Source organism: Pomacea canaliculata, linkage group LG2 (genome assembly GCF_003073045.1).
Source record: "Pomacea canaliculata isolate SZHN2017 linkage group LG2, ASM307304v1, whole genome shotgun sequence".
Classification (NCBI taxonomy): Eukaryota; Metazoa; Mollusca; class Gastropoda; order Architaenioglossa; family Ampullariidae; genus Pomacea; species Pomacea canaliculata.
Window position 1 is genome coordinate 9552633 of NC_037591.1, and position 11369 is coordinate 9564001.

The following is an 11369-nucleotide window of genomic DNA, read 5'->3' on the forward strand; positions in this document are numbered from 1 at the left end:
TTACTTTTCAGTGGCTAACAACTGATTTTTTTTTTTTTATGCACTGTATTAATGTTAACATGAACTATAAAAAAAATGATGTAAAACAAACTGGCCATACTCTTTTATTCAACAATAAATATGTATGTAGTTTTACTGTATGTGACTGTTCAAATTATTTAGTGTTTTGTTATTGACTTATTAGCAAATATGCAATCTCTTTCGTAAGCATTTTGGAGGTGATAGAAGTAGTATTTTCAGGTTAACTGATAAATTCCTTATCGCCAAGCCAAACATCAAACCTAAAAAAAATTACAATAACAATAAAGAACCCTATAAATAATATTTAGAATTAAGAGATAAAGAAAGTAAGAAAAATTAAAATATGAATATGCAAGTCATTGTTCTGAATAAGCCAGAAATTAGTCCACTGAAATTGAAAGATAATTGACTAATGTCTGAAGCTTGAGGATGTGGCGCAGACATCTGTTGATGAATGTATCTTGTTGGTGATAGCATTTGTCACACGCCATGTCTCAGATCCATATAGAATGACTGACTTTACATTTGTATTAAAAATGTGGATCGTGGTGTGTAAAGATAAAGCCTTGGCATTCCAGATAGGTTGTAGGGTGTGGAATGCAAGCCTGGCTTTGTTTATTCGGCTTCTTACATCTTCATTTTTACCTCCATCTTTGCTGACTGTACTGCCAAGGTAGGTGAAACGGTCAGACTCTGTAATGCATTCTCCATGTAGTTGGAGTGGGGCTTCTTGCTTGTTGTTGACCCGCATTACCTCCGTCTTCTTGATGTTGATGGTCAGGCCAGTTGAATCAAGTCGTGGGAAAGCTGGTTTCCTTGCTATTAGTTCTCTTGCAGCCTCCGGTGTCATAAGTACTGCTACTCCTTGTGTGTCATGGTTATCATGTCCAGAGTAGATGATAGCATCCCCTGACAAAAGTATGATCTGGCCGCTGCCATTCCACCTGGTCTTGTACAGGCCAAGGAGCTTGATGCCATAGTTCTTCATTTCCTGGGCTGCCTGAGCGGATTTCCCTCTCATATAGGGAGGGTTCTGATGTTCCAGTTCCCTATCCTGGCTTTTGCCTTGGCTGTGAGATGGGTCGGCGAGCGGATTTCCCGAAGGCTTTCAGCAACGTGTCATAGGCCCTTCTGAAGAGGAATCTTCCTGTCCAGGCTCTAGATGTGTTTGCGTTGCAGTTTCTGTACAGGGTTTTGTTTTTACAGGATAAGGTTTTTAGCCCCACCCCCAACCCTCCTCCTTCATCTGGGCTTGGGACCAGCAGGTTACCTAGGGGGGTTTGCAGGAAGTCTTGTTATCACAAAAACTTACTCCAAAAAACTGTATAAATATCAGGAATATAAAAGCAAATGATTAAAAACTTGTACTATTATTTGGAAAAAAACTACTTTCAAGATGTGATGTGAATACATAAACACTTAGATTGTTTATCCAGCACTACAACGAAGTTACTGCAGTTACATTTTACCAGAAGTGGAAGTAAATTTCTAAGACATCCCCCTTAACATCACATAGGCTGCCAGATACATTTTGCAACTGCACACTGAATAGCAATAAGCAATGACATGAGAGAGGGAAACCATTATGACCTCTGCATTGTGTCCACCATCCAGAAGATGCACATGCAACACTTGGAAAACATGACTGTGAAACAAGACTTGATAAAAATTAACTTCCCATAACATTACTGAATCTATTTACACTGGATATGTATGACAAAAATTAAAAGCAATATTGTGAATATCTTTAAGGGTTTTTTTTTAGTATAGAGTAACAAAATAAAACATTAATATAGCACTCAACTGTTTTTGAGTACCTAGAGTGAAAATTGTGACTTTAATCAACATTTTTGTTTACAAAGAAATTGACACAATACCATGTCCTATACTAAATCTTTTTTTGGTCTGCCCATTGATTATGATCAATTAATTCCTCGTCATCTCCCTCTACATACATCTAAGATCTCAACATACAAGCTTTCCTCTTCTTTATTTTCCTCATTAACCACTTCCATCTCAATTTCGTCGTCGGAGTCTCCAGGAAAGAGAGCGCACACTTCATAAGCTGAGTACAGGAAGAGACAGTTGAGTTGAGTTATAGGAAGAGACAGTTGAGATAAAATTCGAAACCCGCCGGTCAAACGCACTGCCTGCGTTCTTTAAGGGAGGTGACTGTGTTCAGAAATGTCTTAACTATCTTATTAAATTTTTCTTCTAAACCACAAACTGTATAATCCTACAAAATTTGCAACAATACTTCACATAGAGTAATGTAAACCCCGCAGTTGGGAGTCCGCCGCGCCTTCATCCGATCGCAAGCTTTAAATCCGAGGATGTTCTGTAGGCAGCGACAAACAATGAGGGAAATCTCATAAGAGAATAGGAAAGCCACCATCATTAGCTCCCTTTGTGACATGTATAAACTTTCAGGTAATTTAGGATGCGCATGGTTAATTGTTACAGCGCTCGATTTTGGCGCGTTTCGAGACATCCCCGATACCCCGTATTTTAATGTGACAGCTATTCAAACAAACAGCAATGGGAACAGAAAAGTTGGAAAGCGGCGTTGAGACAGAGTCGTGCTTTATTTTTTCAAAGACCTCTTCCATGGATCAAATCTAAAGTAGATGATTGATCATTACTAAAATACGGTTCAAAGGTCATGTTACAATTTGCTCTGGACACCCCATTCTGTAAACTGAATTGGTATGTAAGATCCGTGCATTGATGATTATGTTAGACAGCACTCTATTCTCAATTTATTTCCTCTCGATATGTCTTTCCTTTTCTGCACTCGGCTAACATTGGGGCGGGGTTGGAAAACATGGAGGGAAGATATACAAGTTAAAGAATTCCCCGGAAGGTGCTGTCGGAAAACTGTAGTAATCTTTATCTTTTTGAAACTTCGCAGCCGATCTGAATGAAGAATAGAAGTGTAACAAAGGTTTGCAGTCGCGGCTCACATGAGAATGAACTCACGCAGTTGTGTAGTGAACTTTACTCAGTCTTCACCGATATTTTCAGCTAAGTTTTATAGTGTTGAAAAGAATCGCCTGCGTACTCTCCCAAAAAAGCAGCACTGAACGGTATGTATAGCTTTAGTATTCTTTTCTGTGCTAGTAGATTATAATACATCACAGGATAGTGCAATAAAATGTTTTGTCAGCATGTTCTTTCTTTAGTGTAGATAAGTATACGAGTGTCGCCGCAAATATTAAACTAAACGACAAACGGGGAGGGGGGAAATAAGCAACACACAGACTTCTATGATTTCTATAAGTCTGTGAAGCAATACAAGGAAATAATTAATACAGCTTTTCCCCTCCGCCTCGCTAATCAAGGGAGAGAAATACAGCGGTACGTCCGACCAAGTTTTACAGAATAGGTTCCCTTACTATATTTGTCACCTGCACTCTACAGTGCCTTTCAGACGAAGAAGATATATAAATAAAAGCAACGACAACAATTTAAATTTTAAAGTAATATAATTTGAAGTAAAAAAAAAAAAAAAAAAAAATTCCCTACTCACAGTCCTAACACAAGTTTCTTCTAACGACTCAAAATATTCAATGTTCTTGCCGACAATACAGTTCCTCGCAAAGTCTCCACTTTAGAACAACACAAACTCTACACTTGAAGTTGCACAAAGTTTCCACTTGAAAATGACATAAAGTCATTAAGACAAATGTCAAGTTCAAAACTTAACTATTTTTAACCATATTCATAAAATATACACAAATATCATCGAAAAATCAACAAAGATACATACTCACCTCAACAGGTTCAATGTTACACAAAGATACAAATCTGGTAACTTCCAAGTCTATTCAGGACTTGGTACATAACAATACAAATCTGGTCAGGATTTGTACCCAGGACTACAACACCAAGTCCGTTCAAGACTTGTTACAAAACAAAAACGTCCGCCCCGGAAGCACTGACAACACCCCGCTCCCGTCAAGGAAAATCTCAGTCACACCAAAAACATCCAAAACACTACAACACTCTTTCCTTTGTTCTTCGAAGAAACCAACCTATCAACACCACTTAAAACAAAGACCGGCCGGCCATCCCTGACTGGCGCGGCACGCCTCAGACTGTTGACCCTGACAGCCGCAGTAATTGGTGTTGTTCACCCTTCCAAGTACTTTTCCCTATCCCCTTCCTAGCTAAATAATAATAATAAAAAAAAAAATATAGCGCAGCAGGTTTGTGACAATATTCGTGATCAGTTTTCTTGTTTCCCCCTCCCTTTCTCCTTAATTGTAGCGCGTGCGCCTAAGCAACTTCATTTTGTCAATTGACGTAATTAGACATAATGAATAATTGAATGAAACTCATCAAACTAATCCAAATTACATAGCATATGCCATAGAGAGTACATGTTATTAAGACTTGGAAATTCTGCTCCTGACTTACGTTTTAATCATCTTCATCAGACATATTTCTTGCCATAAGAAAGAATATCTCAATCATCCCGTAACTATCACTAGTAAATGGGCGACATTTTCATCGTCCCACTGCATAAAAGCGCAGGGGGGTGGGGTGGGGTGGGGGGTAAAACTATCCTGGAATCAGTGGGATGTGGATGTGGTAGTACCTATATAAATATAGCAGAACTTGTTTACAGTGATGGTTTCCAATTCTGTTTATGTTTAGTGTGGCGACAATGGTTAGAAACTTACTTTACAGAAAAGTAATGTGCTAAAACATGAAACTTTGGTACAGTTAAATAATAGCTGTGGTCCATGCTGCAGTTGAGACAGAAATCATCACACGTTACAGAAGTCTCCAAGTAAGCGAGTAGCATCCGTTAAAAAAAACAAAACAAAACAAAAACAAAAACAAAAAAAAACAACGGAAGTGAAATCTACGAGCGCACGTGCACAGAAAGTCACGTGACGAGGCCCCGCGATGCTGATTGACGTCCGATGTCAGTTAATCCCAGGCCGGAGCACTGTCAACTGTCACAAGAAAACGAAAGGACAACGAAACACAATACTTGAAGTCGTCGCTAACTCAGCATCGGAGTGAACATAAGCAGCGTAAGCTCAGCGAAAGCAACTGAGGAAAGTAGAAGCTATGAAGTTTAATATCAACGGAACATTAAATGGGTAAGCCTGTGGAACGAGGCGGTAGTTTTTTTCTTCTTCTCGTGATTAGCTCGTTATTGTTGTCTCTCAGTCGTTTAAAATTCTGGTTTATGAAAGTATTCTATTTTTTTTACAAGCAAAACAGTGATCGATATAGTCAAAACAGATTGATGACCAGGAAAAAAGTTGGCCTTGATTGTCCGTTTTTCAAATTGACCGCATCTTGTTGACCAGTCTGCATGGTAGCGTTTAAGTTCGTCTAAAGCACTTTAAAAGAATCAACTAATATTGAGCGTATAGCCCTAGGGGGTGCTTAATAATAATAAGTCGATGTTGGTTAAAGAAAGCACAGTCAAAATCAATTAAGCTGCGACATCATGTCTGTGTTGACATAGTGAAATGCGTGCAACATGGATAATTCAAGGTGGACAGTTGCAGTCACGTAATTTTCATATACCTGGCGTTCTCTATATGGAAACTGGCCAAAGATAAAAAAAAGTGACTGGTCATGTATAATGTTTGGAGGGACATAACAATGTTCCTTTTCCCCTCCCCAACAATCTTGCGCGATTGTGGCGTGCAGCAGAGAGGATGGAAGAGATTTCCTATTCCCATGCACTGCAACAAGAGGACGTCCATGAAGGTCCATCGTTCGTCACATCCGTTGTCAGTTTCAATATCAGTCGACAAATTTCTGGCTTATTCAGAACAGTGAATTCATATTTAATTTTTCTTATTTTCTTTAGCTCTTATTTCAATGTCTATTCTATATATATATAGGGTTATTCCTCATTGTTATTACTTCTAATAGTCAAACGTTTGACCAAGACTGGTACACAGTACACGTTTCAATGTTTTGGTGATGTTTTATACAATCATCGTGTTAACACATGCTGAACTTGATATGTTTGTCCATTATTTACCCAGTGAAGATAATGTCTTGACAGGCTGTTCAAAGATATCTGCAGTGTTAAGGAATCCTATTTTTAAAATCATGTGTTCATGCATCTAGAAATGAGTGAATGGTGTCATATTTCATCTACAAATGTTTCCACAATCATAATATGGAAATATATTATGGTGTGCTTGGAGCAAGTGTGCCAGATAGTCTGGTTATTAAGTGACTTTTTTGTTTTGTTTTTGATGTGATTATTAATGAAACATTCGTGAGTGATATGGCAATAGGGCTCTCTGGTTTATTTCAGGGATCTTAATGAGTCTGAAGATGCAGATGATGGGGAAAACTCAAATAAGCATGAAAAAATATGTGATAACAAAAGTTGTTCATATTGCTTACAAGAAGTGGATGATAAGTGGGAGAAGGAAAACGTAAGCACCTCTTTTGAGACAAAGCTGGTCCAGGCACAGGAGACTGGCACAGTCAGCAAGCTTGCAGAAGGAACAAGACGACAGCGGAGGAAGCCAGCAAACCCTCAGAAAAGCCCTTTGCTTGGTGACCCCAATTTTAGTGGAGTCACCATATACTTCCAGACTGTTTGGCATGGGCAGACTTGCAAACTGCACATGAGACATTATTACAGGTATATGATTATAATGAGTATATGGAAAGTAGATGTAGGACATGTCTGAAAATGATTGTGATGCTGGTTCTCTCTTTCAACCCATCTGTCCACATTTTTTTTTTGGTCTCCTCTTCCACCCACCCACAATTCTCTGTGTAAATGTGAAGATGGGTGTGCACATGCAAAGACATTACTATGACTGGGCATCACTGTTTATGTTTTTTTTTAATTACAGTGATACCTCGGTTCTCGAACATAATTCGTTCCGGGAGGACGGTCGAGAACCAAATTGTTCGAGAACCGAAGCAATGAAACCCATAGGAAATAATGGAAACTGGATTAATTCGTTCCAAGCCCCAGAAAATGCCTATTTACTGGCCTAATTTGTATATAATATGTAGAAAAACATGAGTCTCAACAAGAAATAAGAAATAAAAGTGTATTTATTAAAACAAAAAAAAAAACAAAACAAAAATGTACAGTACAGTACAGTAAATTGTGTTTCATTTACTGTACCTGTACCAAACTTTATGGCAGGAGGGAATGAATGTGGAGGGAGGAGGGAAGGGGGATGGTTATTGTTTTGAAGGGGAGTCCTCTTCAATAAAAACAGAGGGTAACTGCTCTTCGGGTGTTTCTGTTCTCTGAATCTTTTGCTGAGGAGAATCAGAATCTTGCTCTGCAGTTGCTTGTCTGATTTCTTTACGGAAGAATTTGTCAATTGTTTGCTGTTTTTTTCTCCTTTGCAAAATTTTGCGGAACGTGGACATAACATTGTCATTAAAAATGTTAACTGCTCTATTTGCTACCACTTTATCAGGGTGATGTTGTTCAACAAAATTTGCGATTTCTGCCCATTTTGCACACATTTCATGACTCTCTCCACAAAAACGTGACTTTCTCTCTCTGCACTCACACTGATGACGCAAGCAAGGCGCGCTGGGCAGAATGAACGCCATTCAGCTCAACTCGGCTCATCTCGGACGTTCGAGTTCCAAATATTTGTTCGGATTCCAAGACAAAATTTTTTCGAATTTCCTGGTCGAATACCGATTTGGTCGAAAGTCAAGGCGTTCGAGAACCGAGGTATCACTGTACAACTCTTTTAAAAGATACATTTACTACTTTTGTGAGCCTTTTCTTTTTGCCTTTTCTTATTGCCTTTTCTTAGTGGTTTTCAAATTATGGTTACAGATAAGGAAGGGTAAGGTGCCATGATTTTCAAAAGTTTGCTATAAAACTTGCCACCAGTATCTTTACTGTTCATAATGTATTATACAGGTTATAAGGTGTTTAAAAATTTGTAAAATTAGTTGGTAATTTATGAATGAACTGACTAAACATGAGAAGTATGTTTAAATACTAGCACAGATGTTTTGAAGACAAAGTAAGCCACCACCCAACATAGTATTGACTCATTTTATTTTGTTCATATATCTAATGGTTATGACACATGTTACTGGCATGTATATTTTAAAAGAATCTCTTGCACTTGCTTGTGCCACTGGATGGTAGGAAGGAACCCTCAAACATGTTTGGCAACTCACAAGTGTTCTTGCACACTGCAATTGCAAGAATTTATGTGAGACAAGACAAATGTAAGGCAAGGTCTTAAAAGAAACTATTCTGGAAGCATACCAATGCTTCCTATTTTGCTAAATGTTGCATTTTGTCTGCACTAGTCGGCTGCCATGCCAAAAGATGCGAAAACAGCGACAAAGCCTTATCATTGACTGTGAGCATGACAGCTGTGAACCTGGAGGGGACTGCAAGTATGAGGCACCAGAAAAAGACAAACTAGTTCTTGCAGGCGGTGAGTGTGGTAAATAAACAGCTGGGGGATATTTCCTAGTGATCATCTTCAGGTCTGTGCTCACTCACTAACCTTACAGCAGATAATAAAAGCAATACCCAGCACAAAGTTCATACATGTTAAATACTTGTTTTCATTTTTTAAAAAACCCAGGAAACCATAGGAGTCAACAAATCATAAAAAATATGAAAGGAAACTGTGAAAAGTTTTGGCATTTGCAAGAAAGTTTTTTTCTTTTCTAATTTGAGATTTCTGCATTAAGCAGAATGATAACATTTATTAATATGTAGTCTGTGTAGAAGATGAACTTTAGGGAAATTGATGATAAAACAGCAGAATATCTGTTTCTCAGGGTATGCTTAGTGAACTAGCAATAAATTCTAAATGATAAAATTCTGACTTTCTGAAATATTTCAACGTATAATTTCAGATTGCAAAAGACTTGTTTACTTACAAACTTTTTTAAACTGCAGCTGAGGATGGTTTATAAAGGCTGTTAAGTTTGCATACTCTTTCATAAGGTAAAACAAACTGACACTAAAGTCTGACCTTTTGCCAAAAAAACAGTCAAGTGATTTGTTTTTACTGAGCGGCCAATATGTCTCTGATTTATTGTTTGTGATCTGAATAGCAGAGAGCATGCAGTCTGCAAAAGGGCATAGCTTATAGGAAGAACATAAACAGACTTGTTTACAGACTACCTTTTAGAAATCAGGATACTTGTGGGCATTGGATTTATTTGTGTGTGGAGACTGTAAAAATCTTTACCTTTAGTATAGCCATTCTCAGTGCAGGTGATACATTTGTGACTCAAGGAGGTTCACTAACATTTGCAATAGGCTCAACATGCGTTCTTTTAATATTGGAGGATGGAAAAGACAACTAGAAATAAATGCGTACCCTCCCATTTCCTCTTAGTGTTCATAATAGCAGGCAGTGGCAATGGATTATTTTAGTCTATTCTTTATGAGTCTGTTGTTGTCATGACAGGAAAATGCTGTGCATCATGTGGAACTCACAGAACTCCTCTCTGGAGGGATGCTGAAGATGGTACTTCCTTATGCAACGCTTGTGGAATACGGTAAGTGAAAGCACATTGAAATTATGTGCAAGAGAGGGAAATCTGCCTGTAAGAATTATGACAGACTGTAGTCAGATAAAGTTGTTTTCTGGGTTTTACATGTCAATCAAATTTAAACTAGGTGATTTGCATTGTGATGCCTTATGATATTATGTTTTTTTTAAATTCACATTTTATGATGTGCGATATGAGACAAAGAAAGAAAACCAAATCAGAATGGCCACTTAATTGTGGAAGAAAAGAATTAGTCAAAATGAGACTTAATCTGCCTCGCTTGGAACTAGTTAATAATCATGGGTAAGATGTCCACAACAGATATCGCAAGTATCGAGTGCGGTGTGGTCATTGCTGGTACATTCCTCGCAAAGACAGTAAGATGTTTCCTGCCTGCTCCCAGTGTGGGGGCACTCTGCGCTTTACTCAATGCAAGAAGATTTGAGGAGACTTTTGACCATCCTGGTTAGGCCACTTATGTGACAGAGCGAAGCTTGCTATAGGTCACATCAGATACCGCTAGCATGTAGTCACACACTACAATGGCAGTTAAATGGCTCTCCAAGGCATGTCTTTGAATACTTTTGAAACATGCAAGTATAGTTTATTGTAAACTTTTGGGTATACTGTACATGTAAGAGAGAGAGAACTTATTTGTACAATTTTTTGGCTGCATATAATGGCGAAGACATGTTTTGTCTCATGTACAATTGATGCAATGAAGGTATCCTCATTTTATGGAAGCACAAAATGCGGAATAGACCTAGGATTATAAATGTAAAGATATGTTTATGTTTGCAGAACAGATTAAAATCCTACTATGAGGCATTTAATTTATCAGTGACCACTTAAGGCAAACTTAAGACTTTGTGCCTTGATTTAGGATTATCTGCATATCACAAACACTTGCTGAGTTTTGTGAATTTTAATATTGAAAGGTTTCAGTGATGCCAAAGGTCTAGGTTACTATATAAAAAGAATATCAGGACTCATCTTGTGACCTGGCAAGAGATGTATGATCCAAAGGGTCTTGCTCTGAGATAATAATCTTTATAACTTCACAAGGAAAATTTCGTTGCTGAAAATGAACAAAGATATTTATGAAAGATACCAGAAAAACTTCCCCATGGAAACTGCAAGTGTAATTTTAGTGAAGATTTCTTAGTTTTATTTAAAAGATAGACAAAATTTAAGGCTTGGCATTTTAGGAGATGCATTTTATCTATGAATGTCTGAATATTAGCTTTTGGTTTTATTGTGGCTATAGAGTTTAGCCATGATTTAAATGCTATCAACTGATGCAGTGCATATATGTGCTACACACTGATTTCTTCCATCTTATTGACCTAATCTTGGACCATGTGGATCCTGTGGCAACTGTTCAACAGGTCAGCATGCAAATATTCAAAACTATTATGCTACTTGGCCAAACTCATTTGAAGCGAAAGAAATGTGTGAAAGCTTCCAGTATAAACAAAATGATTAATATTTCAAGCCATTTTTGTTGCTTAGGAAATAAAGTAGATGAAAAGTGAATGGTAGATGAAGATTATCAGTAAAAATGTTTTTCTCAAGTATCTAGGTGTGGTGTGTGGGTGGTTGGATGTGCATTTGCACCACCTGCTGTGCGCTGTAGACTACAAACTACCTAACCCTAACCTGTTTTATATAAATGATTTGTGGTTATTGGTAAAAAGAAACAAGGTTTTACTTTTTTACTCCTGGTTTTGGACTAACATGGATTGTTAGAAACTTCACAAGATTAAGGCTTTAGCTTGATACAGAAAAATCCATGCAATTAAGCTGTAGCTATGAAGATGTTTGCATCTGCAGGTGTGAACTGT

General features: G+C 37.8%; 1 protein-coding gene across 1 annotated transcript; it reads left to right on the forward strand.

The window, feature by feature from the left end:
- Positions 1-4618: 4618 nt before the first annotated feature.
- Positions 4619-10074, forward strand: LOC112557720 (GATA-type zinc finger protein 1-like). Its single transcript, XM_025227723.1, has 5 exons — positions 4619-5135; positions 6320-6655; positions 8320-8450; positions 9441-9531; positions 9834-10074. The coding sequence occupies exons 1-5, from the start codon at positions 5104-5106 to the stop codon at positions 9904-9906; spliced, it is 663 nt and encodes a 220-aa protein (XP_025083508.1). The 5' UTR covers positions 4619-5103; the 3' UTR covers positions 9907-10074.
- The last annotated feature ends 1295 nt before the right edge of the window (positions 10075-11369 follow it).

Coding starts and splice junctions, on each gene's coding strand:
- LOC112557720 (XM_025227723.1), top strand. CDS start 5,104: ATGAAGTTTAATATCAACGGAACATTAAATGG. Junction 8,451..9,440: donor CAAACTAGTTCTTGCAGGCG/GTGAGTGTGGTA, acceptor TTGTCATGACAG/GAAAATGCTGTGCATCATGT. Junction 9,532..9,833: donor TGCAACGCTTGTGGAATACG/GTAAGTGAAAGC, acceptor ATCATGGGTAAG/ATGTCCACAACAGATATCGC.